Genomic DNA, 22284 nt, shown 5'->3' with positions numbered 1-22284 from the left:
CTACTAGTCAACCCATATTGTCGGCGTGTAAAATTGTAAATATAGATAGTATTTTCTTAATATTAAATCTTAATCATTTAAATTGACGCTGAGTTTCAAGTTGACATTGAATTTGTATGAGCACAAATCGTGTCAAACAGTGACATGAATTTAGTTAGGTGTATGGTATGAGTGACGTTGATGAGTAATGATTTCGTGCTCTCCATTATCAAGCACTGAAATCTTTTACTTTCCCATACCAAATATTTTTATGTAGCAGCCATAATTTAAAATGATCTCAACCATTTAATACTGGCAACGACTTTTAGAATAACAAGAATGGTAAAGATCTTCAATCCCCATGGAAAAGACCTATCCACCCTCTTTATTATTTTCACTAATTTGTAATATTGATGTACGTTGTTTCTTATATTTGCTCAGGTAAAAAAAAAAAAAAAAAAAAACTAATAATGGATAAATCGAATAACTAAAGAATTTCAAGGGAGAAAATATCTTTAAAATCGTATAGAAAATATCTAATAATAGATGAAAGATTTGCGTCTGTTTAAGAGATTGTGGATTGGAAGCTGCAGAATATCCACGTGTTGGATCCACTTACTAAAGTTTATGCTTATAAAATAAGTATTAGTTTTAGAACTTGTGTATTATTTTATTTTTATTTTTTAAGCTAACTCGGGTGTGGAGTTAAACGCAATGAGATGGCAAACCACTTCTTAAATGTCGACTTGGCAAATTGCAATTGGCCACTTCACAAAAAACAAGCAGCTGCTTGATTTGAGGCAAGCAAAAGCTCAACTAGGCAAATCTTTTTTTCTCGCCAAAAAATAAAATAGTTTGCAGATGAGTAGAGCAAGAAAGGTATAAAGAGCACTTCCACCACCGTCCATCGGATTCCTGTTTTGATGCGCTTCCTGTTACTAAAGGACGGCAAATTAAGCAGATTATTATCCTCAAAGAAAAACTCAAGCATATTCATTCTTTATTATTTTCACTAATTACAGTTAAAATGGGATATCTGCTAATGATAATTAGCAATGTCCATTCCATAATTTTATCCAAAATAGACGAGACGAGACAAATCAGTTGAAAATTACGCTCTGCTATTTGGAATCAGTATGCAGAAATCTACTGTTGGAGGACAAACGTAGTTAAGAAGTGGAGCATACTGTCACCAAGTCTGCATGTATACGGATTTGAGCTATGTAGTAGGATCAAATCAAAGAGCTATGTAGTAGGATAAAATCAAAGAACCATGCGGATAAGGTCTATTGACTAATAGGAAAAGGAATTAATGCATATGATGAAATGAGCAGTGCATAAGACCTGGCACTCATCATAACAAAAAATATGATTATAACACCTCTCCAACTTCTGCATGCGTACATAAACATGGGCATATAGACAGTCTGCGTGTGTGAGATAGGAGAAACTGAGAGGGGGATGTAGTTTTCAAGGGGAAAAGTGATGGCATTTATAAATTGACCAAGGCTGGCAGCTGGTCGAATTATAGAAAATCTTGTCTGATTGCTATGACATATCACTTGTCTCAATCAACAGCCTCTGCATAACTCAACTTCATTTTATTTTCCAGCAATGAAAACAGGACCCCTATTTCCAATTTTCGATAGTATTCATTTACAATTAAGATAGGTCATAGGTGAAGCCATAATTCGATCTCAAAAGATGATTGGGGGTCTAAAGAATGGTGAAAAAAGGTCTGCCTCTTACTTGAGGGAGACTATTTGATGAATTAGAATTTGTGTTGCAAAACTTGATTTATTTGAAGAAACGTGTGTTCAGATTAAGCTGGCTTGGCTACCTTTACAGCTTCTGTATTCTTATGTCTGATGTCGAAAATACCTCTAAGTCCTCGTCCCTTGGCGAGCTGCTCCAGTTCCTCAAGTTTTTGCTTGAGAAGGTCCACCTCTTTTGCCAAGTCGTCATCTCTTTGCCTCATTGCCTAGTAAAAGGTGATCAACAGGGTTTGTAGGTTAGGGGCACTTAAAAAATATTTATACTGAATCTTTCTGAGAATCAAAAAACTTATAGCAGTCAGACTCATAGAAGGCGTCTATTAATATTATTTTCTAATTTTCTATTCAAAATACCCATCTTCTTTAACAAATGGCTTATGTAATGTATCATCCACCAACTCCTGGTGGTAACAACAATTGACATGTCTGCCTTCGGATTGCTGTCTTCAACAACACATTGTTAAATATATTAGCTTAAGTCCTTTCAAGCCAAAAGAGAGAGACACACACATTTTCTTACAAAAATAGAGAACTTTTAATTTTTTTAATTTTTGATAACAAAGAGAACTTTTTATTTAAGCATCCCAAGTAAACTTTGTAAAAATACAATCCATTATTTCAAGACTTTGTGCATTCTTAAAGCAATAATAGTGTAATTTATGATGGGCATTCTAAAAGTAGTGGAGAATATTGGAATTGATTCCATCTGTAAGACTGAAAACTAAAAATTCTATATCCAATATTTCTCTCTCTCTCCCTCGATAAGTAAGAATCAATCCAATATTTCTAACACCTTTATTTATCCCGTCATGAGTTTCATTTATTTTGGTTTATCACAACCTCAACACAGCTCCTCTAAAAAATGCTTCGTTGGTTTGTGGTTTGTAAGATGAGATTCACAAATCAGTCCAAAGAGGTAGCCCACTTTCAATTGGGCTTCCTAAGTGAAGCCCCTTTTCCAGTTTTCCCCCTGTAAATATGGCAGCAATCTCTATTAAAACAACCACGTGCTGTGGGCAAGACAAACATGGTCAATCTGGATTTGAACAATCACATACCTAGCCCCGATATTTTAGCAATCACATACTTGACAATTTAGCAAAATTGGATAACTTTTGTTACTTAGCCCCAATAATTCACGGTGAAGAAACTAACTAGTAGACGAAACTATTAGCAAATAGAAGCAAAGAGGATGTTTAATGTTTACCAGTCTTTGTTTCTTAACTATGGTGTATAATCTATGCAGAACTTAGCTAGATATATTCAAGGAAACACAAAAAGCTTGCGCTTGTCAAGAGTTTTTGGTGTATGACACTATGGTTACTGCTTTGTCTGGAAAGATTCCATTTTTTTTAATGATGTGGAACCTTATCAAGGTAGAACCCTTTTGGACTAACCCCTGGGGAGTAAACCCCTGAGATACATGACACCACCTGCAAGAACTATGTATTAGGTAATCCAAAGGAACTCCTAATGTGAAATTGAAGTCTACAGTTCATCTCAAGTCCACCCTTTGACCACTAGGCCGCACCTTGATGGGTAAAAAGATCTTCAAATTTCTTATCAGTCCAAAAGAAATAAACACAAGGGCCTAACTATGACTAACACAGATGGTTGGTTAATGCCTTTCACCTCAAATTCTTGTTTGCGTAATTCCTCCTTTCTGGCTTCTGATCTAGCACTCCTTTGCACCTCAAAGATCACAGCAACTCCTGCAACCTATATAAGTAGGAAGAATTGGTATTTGTGGTAAGCAAGTACTTTGGCATGTTTGTGTATGTATGCCTGTATATATCTGGACATAAGTATATATTTATGTATAAAATAATTCAGATCCTCATCCCCTTTAAGTGCATAGCACAATGCTACTATCCATATAATAAATACAATGCATGCAAAAGTGTTGTTTATTATATTAGCAAGATGTAGCAATAAAAGAAGACAAAGTATATTTGAAAAATTATGAAAACAGGTAAATAAAAAGTACCGAGAAGACAAAGAGCTCCCCAATGAGGTCTACAGCAGCTTGAACAGCTTTCTCTTCATTCAAAGGGCGAATCTCAACATCGGTTGCATGACCATATATGCGTCTTTGCATTTGAGTTGAGAATCGATGGTTTGCCTGGTTCCAATCATCATAGGTGAAAACAAGGAATTTTATAGTAAGACTTCTCTTTTTTCTCTAATATACCAACCACACGCACCAATATCAAAACCAGCAAATAACTAGAAAAAAAACTCTTGTTCATCATCATTTTAACCATCATCATCTCAGCATTTCTTGATCATATGACGCCAAATGATTGGCCCGAGAATGGAATATAACAAATAATTCAACCATTTTTTACCACATCATGGGATGGCCAAACTACGATAATAAAACAGATGGTAACATAACTCTTGTGAATATCATCCCCGCGGCATAAGCATAACAGAAATTTTCACAACCTGACACAGGAATCAGAAGTTTCTAAAATGGTTGAACACGAGCAGATCAAAAAGGGAAAATAATACATTATAATTTGTAGTTTCTTCCTATAGGATGTACGTCAGAGTTGCCACGCAAACAACATGAGTCATGGCCATAAGTACACAATTTACTCACGTCTAGAATGATATTCAATTCAGTTACAATGATCGGTATTTGATGGAGGAAGATTAGAAAAATGCATTTGTAACGGGCAAGCGAGTGACGTCGAGTAATCTGGTACCTGGGCGATGTCGACGATAAACTGGCGGAACTTCGGATGAAACGCAGCCTGTTGCTTAAGTCTGCTAGCCACGGGTTTGCTGAGAGTCTTCAAGACCAGCGTCCCAAGCTTCAATAGGGGGAGTACCATTGGTAATGGACGAGCACCGTATGCTTGATCTTCGGCCTATTTGAACCCAAGGAAATGGGAGCTTTGAAAATGATTCATTAAAATAGATGGGATATAAAAAGGGTCGTGGGCCGTGCCAATGTTGGTATTGTTGTTACTTGTTGGACTGGATCAGAGAGGTTCCGTTTTCTTGATGAAAAAGGGCAGTTTAGGGTGTCAAAGGAAAGACACACCCAAGGTAGTGGAGAACCTAAATAGGAGGGAGTTTGGTCAGTTCGGTCTGGTCTGGAGAGATTTTGTGGACTAGACCGAACTCCCTAAGAATCAAGACCAGGTCAACTCGGTAGGTCCGTTCAGTCCATTCTAGAACTTTTTTTTTTTTTTTTTTAAATCTAAGGATATTTTGTTTAATACTTATGTAATTATAATGTGATATATTTAATATATATACATATAATATACTATTATATATATTAGTAATACGCTAATACTATTGTCTATTAATATATAGTAAATTAGTAATAGTTATTAACTTATTTACTATAACTAATAATACACTAATACTAATACTATAACTAATAACAATATGTAATAATAGTAATACTATATGTAATACTAGTTTTACTATATCTCTTCAAACTCCATACATTGATTAATACTCTATGTAATACTATATTAAATAATAGTAATACTCTTATTACTAATACTCTATGTAGTTATAGTGATTTAATACTAATATATTAAGTTAACTATACTAATACTATTATAAATTTATACATATATTATAATTTATACTATAACTCTTATAATATGTTAATATATTAATATATACTAGTACTATATATTAAAACTATACATTAAAGAATATAATACTTATGAAATACTGTGATATATATAATTAATTTATACAATTATTTATATAAATAATATATATAATTTTTTTTTAATTTTTCATTCGGTCTAGTTCGGTTTGATCTGGGGTGAAAAATCCCTAGATCACGGACCAAACCAAATGAATTTGGTCATCCCATTTTTAGACTGAACCAGTCCGGTCGGTTTATCTGGTCCGGACCAGCCGATGCTCTCCCCTACTTGTAATTAATCAAAGGAGCGGCTACCAGTGTATGCCCCCACCCCACCTACTCCGTCTCTTCCCCTCCTTCACTCTCTATCTCTCTCCTCAAGCTCTCTCTCTCTCTCTCTCTCTCTCTTTCTCTCTCTCAAGCCTATCGCATCTCGAAAATATAAAGTGGTTAAATTTTTCATGGACCGTCCAATGCAAATGTGTGTATGTAAGGAAATGTGTATTTTTATTATCCATTTCCTTACAAATTGAGATCTGGGCCTTTGAAGGAAGGAGAGAGGCAGTGTCTCAAGGCATTTTTGACACAACATATAAAAATTGTGTACAAAAATGTACGTTGTGTTTAGGAATTTTTGTACATTGTCCCTAGTTTTATCTGGACGTTTTAGTACGTTGTGTTTGGTTTATAGGCTAGGGCTACTATTTCAAATCCTATGCCGAAAATTTGGTTTCCTTGTAAATGTTGTTATTGACTATGATTTAGAAATCTTTGCAACATAATTTTTTTGTGTGATTGTGTTTTTGGCTAATGGGTTTGTCAGTATAATGGGATTGTGATTTAGGTTTTGCTTGGCCACTAAGATTTTTTATACCAGAATTTTGAGTTTTGAGATAAAATATTATAATATTATTATTATTTTGAAATTTGAAAAAGTTAAGAAAAAGTTGAATTGTTTATTATATTTTGTATGGAAATTTAAGAAAGTTGTAATGATGAGATAAGAATTTTGTATTTGAGATGAGAAATCTCACTACAACAAATTGAGGTTTTTTCTGCGAGGGAATTTGGTAGACATATCTGGGGGTTTGTGGGAAAAATATTTTTTCTCACCAATTCTGTTCGTGACTTGTTGGTGGCATATAATTCATGAGCAATAACCTGTTCGCATGAAAGAATTAAGTGGTGGGAAAAAATCACTTTTTGTCACGATAGGTGGGAGTGGAAAAACTTGTTTCCTTCCATGGCAAATCGACTTGCTACCTAGTCCTTTGTGGTGAGAGGAACATTAGTTGTCACCAGAGCCACAGTCCGAAAAAGTTGTATAGCCATGAATTTCACCGTTACTCGTTTAGTCGTATAAACGTTTTAGCCACTCCCTTGATCGTGAGTATAAATCGTTTAGGATTAGGTGATTTAGTGATAAATACCATTTAGTTACCAGCATCCTTGTCAAAAGAAGGAATTATGCTGCCTGTTCTTTCATTGCAAATAAGTATTCCCCGTGATATGTATCATTGCTAATAAGTATTCCCCTACATTTGTGACACTGGATAAGGTCCTATAATCCATATACTTTTACCGTGACAAAAGTAGGTGCATGGCTGCAGTTGCCGTGGCTTATCCTGTTATTTCCATTAGTAGCATAAGTCGGAAAAAAGTGACAGTTACGTGGGAAGTAACAAGTTTCCACCAAATGATGCCGTGAGATGCTGGTGGCATATAATTCATGACCAATAATAGTTTACCACAAAAATTGCATTTGGTGGGTAAAACTTATGTTTTTACCACGAAGAATAGTTGCAGAAATACAAAATGGAATCCATATATTACTCTGTTTAGCACCAGACAGTTACGGTGACAATAGGCTATATGGTCATAATTTTCCTGGGTGGCTATTAGTGAATTTGGATGGTTTCACTCGTGGATACAATTTCTTTAGCCATTAGTCCAATAATTGAACTTGTTGCAGAAAATCTCATTTTGCCATGAAAACCTTCGTGCTGTCTATCTTAATTGGGGGTCCATATAGCTCCTCTAATTTTTTCCCCACCATTCCATTTCGTGGGCAGTAGATTTTATACCACGAAGCTAACCATGCAAATTAAATATATATTTGGCACAACAAGTGTTTCCTTTATACAATGATACCTTACCTCACATTTTTTTCCCACCAATGATCATTGGTGAAAACAATATTTCAAGTCATGACAAAGAATTTTTATTTGACACTGGGTAAATCAGTGTAAAATTGATTCCAACTTTAGTGCATCCAAATATTTGCTCAAGATCAAAACCAATCATAAAAACCCCACTAATCTGATACCAATGATCCATAATAACCTTTTAAGCAAAAATCATATCCATACCATAAGTAAATAAATCTACCAACATCCTTAGAAATACCATTTAATAACCAAATCTGCCAACATATATATTAAACTGCTAATTACATTCCATGTAACATACAACAAGTTTGCAACTCAATTCCAGGTACGTATAGCAGGTGATAACACAACTCCCTCTCCAACAACATCTATTGTGAACATGATTTGGTTCATATAGACAGCTTACTAAATGTGGGTATGATGTTGTTGACCTCTTTCTCCAGAACAATCTGATTTCCTGATGAACACAAAGCAAGTTGCTAAATGTTACTTTAACTTTACAAAAAAGTATTGTGTCAAACTAAAAGTATACTTCACCAGTGAATGACATGGCATGGGGTGGGAATGTACTATACTAATCGTTGATAATACACTTGGGTTTATTTTTAATTAATTATACTCTAGCCCTTATAGCATATACATATTTATTTAGGGAAAAATAAATGAACACAAGCTTGTATATGGAGAATAAAATATTCAACTCAATTGGCACACAATTTCCCATCATTCAATTAATTATATACACCTAACATTAGAACTAAGCTATTGTGTTCCTACAGTTGCATATTCTACAAGATGTCATGCTATAGCAGGTCTGCCATTCAGGAGGCAATACATTAAGACATGCCATATATATCCCTTATTACTGAACAACCCAATTGCTATATGGAATTGCAATCTGTTGCTTTAAAACAACCGACCCATATTTATAAAAAGTCTCACCATCTTCCATAGCAATGATAGATTAGAGAGTATATTGAATCTCCCATATACTATCTGAATTATTCAAACATCATCACATAACCCACAATCTGCTGTAACAATTTAAATCAACAAATCTAAATATGTCAAATCTCCCTTTGCTGAATATAGGACCAAATCTCATTTATATGCACAATCTGATATCAGACTTACAAAATTCATATGCTGAAAACTACTAAAATATCCTATGTAGCTACATTATTTTCGCACTAAGCATAACAGTTGGTTAATCAGCAATACCGGATATTATACCACTTTTCGAACACACATACATGATTATGGTAGTCCATTTAAGTGGGTTTCCTTATATATCCGAATTAGTTAGATAAGAGAGGGTTTCCTTATCTTATCTAACTACTTAGTGTGAATATTTATCTATAGCATCTAAACTAACCCCTTGGGCTGTTAAATCAAACCTGAAACAGATTACTGGGTGCTCTCGATGGATATTAGTATTCAGTAGCAAACAATTATAGATTCTGAAATTTTAAACATAGACAAATTACAGCCCAGCTAATTACCTATTATACTAAAAATGCTCTTCATCAAATGAGCAACCCCTACATCTACTTTCCACGATGGATATTATGGCTGAAAGCTGGACAATATTCTTCTAACCTGCAATTTTGAAAACACTTAAATCAGCCTTTTGATTTGGAGTTTTGCTGTCAATTTAATCAAATCTAAAAAAGCAATTAAAAATATCTTTACTATATGTCTTAAACAGAACTTACCCTTTCATAACAACAACATAGCTACAACTCAAAAAGTAAACCCTTCAGCTTTACATTTCCTGCACTGATTAATAGATATGCACCCTAACTATAATACTAAAGTACCAAAAAACAAGTGAGGGACATAAGTCTTTGGCCATTGGATTGTTACACATGTTATAAACAACCCACAAAAATAGTTTCCCACAAAAATTTCCCTCGACAAAAAATTGAGCTATATCAAGTGAGATGCCTAAGCATCTTGCTGAGTCTTTCCATGAGACTCACTACTATTGATATGCTTATCAGTGCTCCTATACCTCATTAAGACCTTCTCATGCTCAGACAAATTCCTTCTCAACTCCGCAATATCGCCCATCATTGCATCTAGTTTGCTCTTGTACATTTCCGCATCACTCTTGTTTCGTTGATTCTTCTTCGATAGACGGATAAATGCCCTACTTTTCTTCATTGAAGGAGAGGAGTCTGGAATCACCATGTGCCCCAAGCCTACTGCATACTTAGGTCTGTTTCCCAAAACTTCTTTGAATATAGTGTCAGCCGCTTCTTCTACATCGTCTTTGGGATCTTTTTTAGCTAACATTTCCATCATTAGATTCTGAAAATGTTATCAAAGGAAAATCAGCATGATGTTAAAGTTACTTTGCAACCTGTTAAAAGATATAAAATTAAATGTAAACACTTACATAATTGTGTTCGGTTGCTACATTGATGAATTTACCCTTCCGTGTTGACCAGTGTGTTTTTTTGTAGAATTCTACCATATTAGACGCTTTCTTTCGTTGAAACACACAAATAACAGTAACTTTATTGAACCCTATACTCATAATTTGACTTATATTATACCATATGCATATCACAAACCTTCTCCTCTAATATCCGTATGAAGGATTTTCACCCACCGGTATGTTTGACCTTTAGTTTTTGCCTATTTGAACTGTTCCTTTTAGACTTCTCCTGCATACGTTTCCAATTTATTAATGCCCCGTAATAAATTACATATCGATGTATTATTTAAACTTATGCGAAAAAAACACTAATATGAAACCTAATTTGATGGGTGGTGTCTATACTATGTAGCTAAAATACTATAACTAATTTTGCAAACCTTTTTAATGTGGTAAATACAAAGTAGAAACTTAATGGTGTAGGAAATACCTTGAATGTTGCACTTGCCCACCATTCACATAGCTTTTCCCATATAGCTTTCTCCACCTTTTCCGTCCCACCATGTAGGGCCTCTTCATGTGAAGCATATTTTAAATATACTTTGTGTAATGCATAATGATATGCATTATACTTGTCGGCCAAATGTGTCTCAACCATCTCACGATGGTTGTCTCTATTCCAATCTAGAACAAAATCTACCTGCAATATCAAATAAGCACTTTGTTACATAAAGAAATGCCAAACATGTGTGCATATATGGGTTGGATACGTACGCATACAACCCATATATGTTTAAAAAAAGGGATTCCTACCCTAACACGGTCAATCAGTTCTTGTTTTTCATCTTCGAGTACACAACTCCAACTAGCATGAGTCATGTTGGCATGTACTTTAATAACCTCCGTTAGTTGCCCAGTGAATATTAATGCATTCTCGCAAGATGGCCCTCAATGTCCATCTTGTATAACTAGTGGTATTTTTCCCACTTTTCTCATTCTTTCAAATAGCGTGCCCTTCGCTGACCCTCTTCCTCTTTTCTTAGGGGGTGGATCTACATCAATACATCAATTGTTATATGTATATTTTATATATAGCTACCATGAACCAAGATTGCATTATGTACTTGACCATTGTATATCAATTGAGTAGAACTTAGTAAATGCTATAGCTTGTCTTACATGGATGACATACATGTATTAGTGTGGCCCTCTCCAACTTGGTTACCACCCAAAACCTCTATTGCGCTCGCACCTCCTACATCCTGAGTTGAATCATTTGAGTCTGGCTCATCCCGCAACACGGTGCTCGGAGGTAACGTGTCTCGTACTTGACTACTACACATCTCAACTCTACCATGTCGGACTCGACCCCCCTAAAACTTTATACTTCTCACCATCCTTGGCTTTGCTAGTGGGTGGATATACCTGCATGCAACCAGGAAAATATTTGCAACATTAAGTACATATTTCCATTACAAAACAGTATCGACATGTAATTAAATGACTATATAGGCCTCTAATTGTTATGTTTGCCACATTATAATTTACTATTTCATATAATACTAACAGGATATAGCGTAGCGATGAAAGATTTGGTTAGTTTTTTCTCCAACTTTAACCCCATACGACAAATATTGCCCTCTGTTTTTTTTGGTAAAAAAAACCAAGTAGCAGGCCAGCTGGTTTCACAAAACAAGGCATCTAAGGCTCTTCTAAGTTAGTGGGGTGGCAGACTAACCATTCCCCATGTTACTTTAATTTGTCTTCTTTCATCATAACTCTTGGATTGTCATTTTAACAAAATAAACTAACTATCCTAGGGCTCAAATTTAACAAATTGAACCTTTTGGAATGTCTTTATCAATAAGAAGTCATTAAATACTTTACATCTTCGATTTTCATTATTCTACAATTTATAGCTAAATTTAGATATGGAAATGATAAAATCATCTGTACCTACCCCATTACTTAACTAGTATTGAAGTGGTGTGCTAATCTTCAACTGTGATGTGCACATAGCTGGAGGCTATTATGTTTTAGAAAGATAAAAGCATTTAACTTTTGGAATTGAAAGATCACATAGATTTACTGTCTGTGTGATTTTTTTTATATAGTAATTCTGATAACATTTGCAATTTTCAGAAAGATTAATCCCAACACATGAATATAATGCTTATTCCAAACTCAACTCAATATGCATATATATATATATATATATATATATATATATATGTGGCCACAGTATTTTAATAACATATATCCACTTCCTTCCATGTTGCATGGCCCATAAACCAATACCCTCTTGTTTTAAAATCTGCCTGAATGTTATCAGAATTACTTATTATCTGTTTTGAATGTACATTAATGCTGAATTGATATGCTGTGCAGTCCCCAATTTCTAGTTAAGTGAATTGGTATGATAATCTCACTATACTTCTTGGTTGCCTAGAATCGGGTTATACATTCTCAATGTAAGACAGTGCCACACTCTTGGGTCCTATAGACGATTTGAAGCATCAATATATTTGGAGGAAACTCAGAGAAGAGGTGATATTAGTGTTCTGTATTATTTCCAAAAGTATTGAATAGCCTATGCCACTTGAAACTATCTAGCTAACTTAACCTTAAATATCTCTAAAACCTTGATCAACCTTTGCACAGTTAGTTTAGTTAGTAATGATTTGAACTTTGCACTATATGCCGAACCCATAATTTACTATTTCTTTTTATAATGTTACTTTGTTTGTCTTCTTGACTTACCATCTCTCAGTTGTTTTCCTAGGGGCTTCAAATTAACATGAAGACATATAGTGATGTTTGACATAAAACCAACCATCTCTCATTTGTATCTGTGTAATTACTAACTCTGCCTATCGACATCATAGTATGGAAAAGCTCCTAAATTGTGTCTATGTATATTTTCACCTAATCTGGTACAATCATTGAACTCAATCAATTTTATATGGTAAACCTCCTCCGTTTATACAAACTCTGTGAAATGCTGAATGGGTGAATGTGGCAAACTTATTCAAAGAGTATGGTTTCTGTTTTTATGCAATTCTCAATGCTTAAATCAGTGTTACATGGAGATTCTTTAAGAATAACATAGAGCACCTTGAGCCTCTGAATGCCTTGTTTAGTCTTTATTTTCATATCAAATTATATCAAGAATGCATATAAATGTATAATGCCAGGTCTGCTCCAGCATTCCTCCACTTTTTGTGTGTGTAATATTGCTTATTAAAAACCTTTTTTTATTATGATTTGCATGCTTATATTTCTGCACACTCTTTGAATAAAACTGGCCGATACAACAATCATTGGCCCAGTAGTTCTTAGCATCTATGTATTAAATACCTTTATAAATATCCACCAAACGTATTCTGTTGTATCATTACCTAGGGAAACATATCCAAAATCTGTGTCAACTCAGCCAAGTAGTACTCTAAGGTTGTATTTGATACGGGGAAATATTTTGGCAGCCAAATATCCAATAGGGCATATATATTCACCATCAAGTATTTTAACATACAAACCGTTAATACTACATTGATATGTACAAACAACACCAATATTATTTCACATGTTTTGTAGTTTTTGTGGTAATACGTCAAAACTACACATAAATGTCTATAAAAATTTCCTGTAAATCACTTACATCAAGAAGAGAGTTCAATGCTTTTTAGTACAGTTTGTAGAAGGAGGATACGATCACTTTGGATATCTGGTTTACCACAGCTACTACAATAGTTTACAAAACACCCATTGTGTAGCGCTGTTCGAAGTATGTAAGTCAAAAAAACAACATGGTTTTTTGGAAAATATAACATGCTTGTGATATATGGTGCATGAACTTTTTGGTTGCAAACCTTAATGTAATCAACATTTGTTCTTAAATTTAACCTCCAACAAATCTGCCTAAGCCTAAGAAGAAGAAAAATCTATGCTTTACATAAACAGGTGGTTGGAAAGCCATATTACACACTAAAAAATAAGTACTTTTGATTCTTTCCTAAAATCCTTCAGAAGGAGTTGCACAAAAATAATTAGGTAGAGTATCAATGTGTACCTGGTTTTTTGAAATGGCTTGCCTGACAGATGTGAAGATGATAGAGAATCTGTGGGGTTGTGAAGAGATATAGAGGAAATGGCCAGCAGCTCAGAAGAGAGTTCAAGTGAACCCATGCCCTGAAGGAAACGGTTGAGAAAAACTCTCAGCTTTTTCTCAACTGGAATGCTTGCTTTACGTGAACTGAGGCAACCAAGAGAAAGTATGACTCTAATTCAAACCTCTCAACTTGCTGTATGATGCCACCAACTTCCCTGCTGTCAATCCCTCATCATTCCACAAAATAGTTTAGCCTTGCTATGGACCCCATCACTGGCACCATTTCCCAGTCAAAATCCATCATCACAAATAAAATATCCCGTCCTTTATTTTACAATTCTCTCGCTCTGTATTTTGACTTAAATTATCTATGTCCACCACTTTTCTCGGTTTCATTTTTTGGGTTATTAATTTGTGTTGGATGCATTGTAGAATGCTATTTACGTACAGTTGCATATATGCTGTCCTTGCTATATAGACTGTGCAATATACGTACATATGACCTTTGTATATGCGCTGAATTCACCATTGCAAACTATGGAAACTAGAAATTGATATATATAGGTAGTTAGGTGAGCAATAATTAATTATTCCTCATACACCAATTCTTTGTTATAATTTATTCTGCACTCGTTAATTTTATTTTGCTTGCATTCTGATTTTATACTGCAATTTGGGGGTTATTAATCAAGCATAAAAGCCTTTCCAAGAATAGGTGGATCTGGAAATACACCCTCTTGCCCTCCACAATATATATGCTAACATTGCTATACATATAAGTATATATGTATATACTTACATATTATTAAATGAACTAATTTTGATGAAACACTAAATATTGCTTGTTAAAGGAAAAAAAAAATATATATATAGCTAGGTGATCAATAACTACTTAGTTCTTTACACCAATGCATTGTTATAATTATATATTACGGAGGTAATTTGGGTTTAAATTTGGTTACATATTCCAATGAGAGATAGGCCTACTGGTCATGAATGAATCTTGTGCCAAATAATTGGTGGGGTTTTCTTTTCTTTCCTGGCCTCATTAATTTGGTAACTTGTGGAAGAGTATCATTTATAATAATCATCCACAAGCTAAGCTAGCTTGTGGATGATTATTATAAATGCTAAACCTTTATTTTACTTAATTAATTCATTAATTGTTAATTTGCACTTTGTCAAGAACATAAGCTAGCTGCACATTGTTTCAAACCATTCAATCATATAGAAACACTTTGCTTCTTCATTGAATGCTTAGTACTTTACTGGTTAATCTACTTTTAACCTACTGGGAGTTCAAAATATTCTAGGGGGAGTATAGAAAAAAATCAGCCTCCAATGACTATGTTCGATATTCATTTTTTTGGATTGTGCTAAGTTAATGATCATGGCTCTTCCATCACAAATTGAGTCAGGTGTGCAAAAGAAAATGTTAATTTCCCACACATCTTGCAATGACCAATTAAGTTTGTATAACTGCCCCAACTCTTTACCTATGATTTCATTGCCCATATCATATAGTTCAGTAGTAATACTTACCTATATCAAACTTGCAACGTAACTTTTTCCATTGGTTTTAATTTAACCCCTTAAGTTGGATTAATATTGTGTGAAATAGATTTTAAACCTCCTGATTCATCCATATGGCTTTCTTAAAGTGTTGTTTTTTACGTAAATTGGTATGCTTTAAATTGCATTTACCATCATATGTGAACCTGATTAACTTGCAAACATCTTAGTACATATATACTCTAGATGTGCATAACTAGCCATGTACGCCAAGTATATTTAACTTTGCAGCAACTACCAATTGTTATAACCCCAAGGGGATTAATATTTATATCATTCCTCCATTCGGATGCATTTATACCCTATGTCATCCATGCAGCGTGCTTTTATTTCATCTTATATGGACACATCTTGTAGGTTTTGCATACAATTTTTCCTTACTAAATCCACATGAGCCAGGAAAACCTAAACTACTTTTAGTATCCTATAGATTTCAGTTGAGACAAATTACGCTTTAAGGTCAAATTGTTCCCATTTCTATATCAACCTAACATTCAACTTTAACCATAGCCTAGCAATTTGCTCTTTTAAGATCCCAACACACTATCACAAAACAAACTCTTTCCATCGACAATTGATGTAGGTGGACCAAGCACAACGTTAGCTTTAATGTGCAATCCCCAAAATCTGTACAAAATATGTAATGACCATCTATGAGTAACTGAGCAACTTATATTTCTAAGTTAAGAAAAATTATGCTAACTTATTAAGTATATTTTGCCAAGTGAGGTAAACCAAACTTCATACCCATGGAACTCGTATCATTCTATAGGCACATAGATAATATGCCTATTAAATAATACACACTTTTGTACATCATTTTCCATGACTTTAATTTACTAGGTACGACAACTATCCACAATGGAACTCATTGTGTGGCAAATCAAATCTTGAAAGTTACTGCATTATAATATCCATACCTACCCTTGGTCATTATACTAAGCTGAAAATACTATCACACCCATTGACTTCCCTATATTATAAAGACCATTCAATTGGACCTTCACCAATTGAGCTCTACCTTATATTTGTCAAACAACAACCTTGAACAACCATTCCTAGTCAGGAAAATATCAATTTAATGGTCATGGGAAACCAATGACCGCATGTTTTACTTACTTTGTTCAACTTTGGCCATTGGAACATTGTTAGCTAACAACATTATATATGTTTTCCAAAAACCATATATGTGACGCCCTCAAATCCCCACGCCCGAACACGGGGAAATCGAGACTTCCGGATGGTGACAACCCGGGTCACCATCCCATCGACGGGTGCTAAGTGTGTGCAAAAGCAACATATGTGTACAAAGAAACACGCAGCGGATAACGAAAGTCATAACTAAGTACCAGAATTTTTCTTAACGTAATACAAGCTGTTTAAAACATACATAAATAAAATATTACAAAAACACAAATACAGTTTTAAACCAAATATAAATCATAGCATCAGCAACCCGGCGGAGCCGCATCCTCGGGCTCAGCCTCCTCCTCTTCGTCCTCCAACTCTGCACCAAAAGCTACGGAACCAAAAATGGTACCGCAGGTAAGTAAAACCCAAACACTACCAGATAAAAACACATATAGAACTCAAACAATATGCATGAAACATGCCCAATGCACAAAGCCCATAAAACATAATTTTCCACACACGCCAAAAACCCATTTGGCCCAAAAACACATCCTTTCCGAAAAACACGCCAAAAGTCACATTTGGCTTTTGTCCGACTCAAACCATTATCCATATTAACCGTATGCACCATGACCTCCCCTAGGGGTCATCTGCACACCCTGGCTCCAGTGCCACACCGCAGAGTACCACCACGCATGTGACACCTAACGAGCGATGCCCAGTTCCGTGCCCCGCACGTTCGTAGCCAAGCATCCTCTAGCCCTCGCCAGCGAAGGGCCACGGAGTCGGTGAGTAGAGCGATGCCCGGTTCCGCGCCCGGCGCGTTCGTAGCCAAGCAACCCCTAGCCCCCGCTCCCGTCGTCTAGCGACAACTCAGGAGACATCACTCAGTTTATTCCGCTCCCGAGTGACCAGAGGAGCTCCACCGGGATAATACCCCATCCCGGCTTGGGGTCGTGATACACACGCCCCCGTAAGACCACTTATGCCAATACACATGCTTTTCACACATAAACAAAATCACACGTGCATGCACCATGTAATGCCATATCAATGCATCATAAAATAATCCAACAACATAAAACAATAAAACAAGCAACTCCGTCCTCCATCCATCCGACCCCCGAACTCCTCGGACTCAGTCCGGAATCAACCAACCAGCAGATTAATTAATTGAAAGAGCAATATATATTTAAATCTGAAAATAGGGTTTGGAAAATACTTACAACGCTATATGGCAATTTCAGAAAACACGAGGCGTTGCAAACGGCGGCGAAAAAGCAACGTCACAGTGAAAATTCACTGTGGCCATGGGTTGTGAAAAACCCACTTTTGAACGGGGACAAACTAGGGCTTGAGATTGATAGGGAATGGTCTAGGGATGGTTGTGAAGCTATTGGAAGTGGTGGTTGGCCGTGGGTGGCGGCGGAATCGCCGGAAAGAGGCTGGATTTCCCAAAAAGGAAAGCCAGCTCGTAGGAGTTGTTCCGGTGGTCGTTGGAGGCCGGAAATAGGTGGGTTAGGACAGCAAGAGACCGGTGATGAAGTGGTGAAGAAATGGTGGCCGAAGGTGGAGCGACGGCGGCGGATCGGAGCAAAATCCGTGCAGCCTTTGGAGAGCTTTTCCGGCCAAACGGCCGGCCGGATGGGGGTGGAAATCGGTGGGGTGGTGCGCCGGAGGGAGGGGAAGGTTTTGGTGGGGGTGGTGTGCCGCACGGTGGCCGGCGGCGGTGGGTCTGGGCTGAGAAGTGTTCCGGCGTGAGGGAGAGAGAAGAGAGAGAGAGACCGGGGGGGCTCGAGCGGGAAAGAGAGAGGGAAAAAGAAAGAAAGAAAAAAAAGAAAAAGAAAAAGAAAAAAGAAAGGAAAAAGAAAGAAGGAAAAAGAGAAAAAGGAAAAAGAAAAGGAAAAAGGGAAAGAGATGTAGGGAAAAGACGAGGTCTAATCCTCAGTCCGGGAAAAACAACACTAAACCGCCGAAAAGAGATTAAAAACTGTAAACAACCAAAAGAAATAAAACAAAACATCAATTAAATTAAAAACAATTTTAAAACGCAAATAAATTAAAATAAATAACTAAAATATTAATTAAAATAAAAATAACTATTTCAGCGAAAATACACTCAAAAGCGGGTCATCACATCTATCCCAACAAGTTCTCATACAAATTAAAAATCGTATTGTAAATGTATAGTCTTGATCTATAATTATGGACACCTACTAGGAATATCGACATTCAAGGAATATTGAAAAACTACATGTGGCCACCAACTATTTATATGAGGAAATGTACTCCAAGAACATACCATATGCATTCGCATGCTTGCTTCCCATTGATCTTCTTACATTTTGGAGTCGATAAAATATCATTCATTGTTTGCGCATAACACACATACACGTAGTTAGCAAGTATATTAGCTTAACTATTCACCTGTAGTTTATTTCCAACAACTACAGGTGAGCATGCATAAAAACTAAATGGAACCTATATTAGATTGTTAGTCTTGGTAAAACTACTTGACATGCAATATTAGACTTACTGACTCACTCAAAAATGAGTAGCACTAAAGTTATCCCAAGTGCAGGAGGATGTCGTGTAATAATTAGGAATAAATTTATAGATCGTCTCCTCAGGGAAAGTTACTTAAAAATCAAACTCCTTGAAAAAGGTGAAACAAAGAGAAAATAAAATGATGGTATGTGCAATGGATGGAAGAGGGTATTAGTCATGGACTAGATTCATATTTTTGGATTTTGATTGTCGGATTGGAATAAAAAGGACTAATAGATTAAACTCAGAAATTAATAAAACTAGATTAAGAATCAAACTAAATTAGGAAGTAATTGATAAAACATGCACTGAAAATTGAAAAGCCCCAAATTCAATGTTCTAGGGTTCATCATTATATTCAAATCACAAATTCTCAAATTAAACCACCGTAATTGTAATCAATACTAAAATGAAAGCTTAACGAAACGATAAGAATAAATAACACGAATTAAATGAATAACAAATAAATTACTCAAACGTCTAAATCAAATTTCTCTAAAATAATTCAGAAACTCAAAACTGAAATGAAATAGTAAGTAGGGAATTGAAAAGATTAAGCCAGTTAAATGGAGATGAAGATTCGAAGTGGTGGAGGAGGCTGAGCTGCAGTGGCAATTGGACCCCTCAAGGAGTTCTTCAATCTGCTGCAGTGTGAGTGAATGATCCAGTGGAAATTGTGTAGCTGCGTGAATGATCGATTGAATGAATCCTCCTCTCCGAATCTGAACGAAAATCAAAGGAAAAATGAATTCTAAGTGTTTCTCTACTCAAAAACCGAGTTTTCCAGCCCAAGAGTCATCCTAAGATGTAAAAAAAAAAACATATATATACTCTGACGGCGGAATGAACCCTGATCTGTAAAAATGCGATATTCGCTCGAGCGGAGTGTCGAGCGAACATCGAGCTTTCGACTCTGCCTAAGTTCACTCCAGTGGCCTGTCGAGCGAACATCGAGCGTTCGACTCTGCCTGAATTCGCTCAAGCGGCCAAATGCCTCCGCTCGAGCGATCTCTTTTCTCGCATCTCGCTCGAGCCCACTGTCGCTCCGCTCGAGCGTTTGAATCTGCCTGACTTCGCTCGAGCGGCCAGAAGCCGCCGCTCAAGCGAAATGTACCATAATCCATATTAATTGGCAGTTGATAAAATTAGAGCAGAAATTCATGCTTTTAATCAATTAAAATCACAACTTTGATTTATTCATTTTTCCATATAAAACCAATGATAAAGTAATGAAAGAATTAATATATATTGGTTCCAAAAGTATTAAAAATGCAATAATTCAACTCAATCACTTACTCCTAAATTTTCTTTTCAACATCAATGAATAAATTCACGACAATCAATTCTTATTGCACTAATCATCATCCTCCCTAGTCAGAGGATGGTCGGACTCGTTGTCCGAGTTGTCATCGGCACTTATGTCCTCCATTTCCATTTTATCGTCAAGTGGGTCAAGATCATCATCAACATCATCGTCGACTGGTTGGGCCGGGTCTCAATGCGAGATATTTGTTGCCTTAACTAGCAAATGCTCTTCATTGAGTCGGTTCAGTGGATCGGACATGGCTTCATCGACATCGAGAGTAGGGGGATAGTTGTCCAGATTATTACGATCGCCATCTTCTGAGTCACCCCATGATGACTCACCATCATCAAGCGCATCCCCAATAGGCATCATTGCGCGAAGGTTGTAAACATTTCTACTTGTTACCTTATGGACGACCTGCCAACTTTCACCCAAAATTGGATCGGACAAATAAAATACTTGACTTGCTTGGCACGCAAGGGCAAAAGTCTCATATTTATACCACTGCCTAGCAGTATTCACCAACGTTAAGTGGTACCCAACCCGTATCCCCCTTCTCGGGTCGCCAACATCATACCAAATGCATTGAAATAGATAAACCTTACGCCAACCCATATAGCGTATTTCTATAATATCATGCAACACCCCGTAGAAGTCAACAGGGGATCCACAATGCTCGCCATGCACCGCAACCCCACTGTTTTGAGTGCAGCGATGCCTTTCACGCTCTTTTATGTGGAATTGAACACCATTCATTATGCATCCGGCATAAGACGCGACCCGTGGATCTGGATCACATGCTAATGCATATATGTCGTCGGATACCTCTGTTGGCCTAACTGCGCGCAGCTCTCAAATCTACTAGACAAGAGGAAAGCAAAAGTGTAAAGAATTACTTAATTCTTTAAAATCAACGTTAACTTAACTATATGCGGCTGGAAGAAAACGAACTTTTACCCGTGCCCTGAACCACGATGGAAATTGACTCTGGTGCCTACGATCGATGTTATCAGGGTTCTCTTCTTTCATCTTGTTATAGTGCTCCCTGTCAATACAAGTATTTTGTTAGAAGGTTTCAGCAATTGCTGTTCATAACCTAAAGTATTGAACAGTAGGATGATGGATGTACTCAATATATTGCTCAACCTCCATGCAATTATTAAGAACATACCATCGGGTCTTGACCATTAGTATATTGGCTAATTTGTGTGAGTGCCCTATCCCTAATGGTCTAACTTTTTGTAAGAAAATCGATAAACTTGCCCTATTCCCCTCCTCAGTGGAACTTGTAAGTACATCACTATTACGTTCCTCTCGATTAAACTTAGTTTCTATATCAGGGAGGTACATAGAGCAAAATGTAAGGCACTCGAGATGCACATATGCCTCAACAATTGAGTCTTCAGGACGGGCTCTATTGCGAACGTACCGCTTGAACTTTCCTAAGTACCTCTCAAAAGGATTCATCCATCTATATGCACAGGTCCTGCAAGTAGAGCCTCCTCTGGCAAGTGAATAGAAAGGTGCACCATGATATCAAAAAAAGCTGGAGGGAATATCATTTCTAGTTTGCAGAGAATCATGGGAATTGCATGAAGATGATGAAACACTGGTAAGTTCAAAGTTTGGGAACATAATTCTTTGAAGAACCAACTCAACTCTAGTAAGGCTTGACGCACATCGGCCCGTAAGA

At 36.3% G+C, this 22284-nt stretch overlaps 1 protein-coding gene across 2 annotated transcripts; it reads right to left on the bottom strand.

Moving 5' to 3' along the window:
- Positions 1–770: 770 nt before the first annotated feature.
- LOC122278814 (OPA3-like protein) lies at positions 771–4813 on the bottom strand. 2 transcript variants are annotated; one of them, XM_043089015.1, is made up of 5 exons: positions 4466–4813; positions 3742–3876; positions 3387–3473; positions 1861–1960; positions 771–917 (listed from the first exon to the last, which is right to left on the bottom strand). In XM_043089015.1, exons 1-5 carry the CDS (start codon positions 4592–4594, stop codon positions 796–798), a joined length of 573 nt encoding a protein of 190 aa, XP_042944949.1. In that variant the 5' UTR covers positions 4595–4813; the 3' UTR covers positions 771–795. The 2 variants fall into 2 exon arrangements, with proteins under 2 accessions (XP_042944949.1, XP_042944951.1); XM_043089017.1 differs by lacking the exon at positions 771–917 and having other exon boundaries at positions 1444–1960; positions 4466–4802.
- Between the last annotated feature and the right edge of the window lie 17471 nt (positions 4814–22284).

This window comes from Carya illinoinensis, chromosome 10, assembly GCF_018687715.1.
Source record: "Carya illinoinensis cultivar Pawnee chromosome 10, C.illinoinensisPawnee_v1, whole genome shotgun sequence".
NCBI classification, from domain to species: domain Eukaryota; kingdom Viridiplantae; phylum Streptophyta; class Magnoliopsida; order Fagales; family Juglandaceae; genus Carya; species Carya illinoinensis.
Note: the sequence above shows the minus strand (reverse complement) of the source record. Positions and strands in the feature narration are given on the sequence as shown.

Coding starts and splice junctions, on each gene's coding strand:
- LOC122278814 (XM_043089015.1), bottom strand. CDS start 4,594: ATGGTACTCCCCCTATTGAAGCTTGGGACGCTGGTCTTGAAGACTCTC. Junction 1,961..3,386: donor TACGCAAACAAGAATTTGAG/GTGAAAGGCATT, acceptor ACCTTTTACTAG/GCAATGAGGCAAAGAGATGA. Junction 918..1,860: donor CAAGGGACGAGGACTTAGAG/GTATTTTCGACA, acceptor GCCGTCCTTTAG/TAACAGGAAGCGCATCAAAA.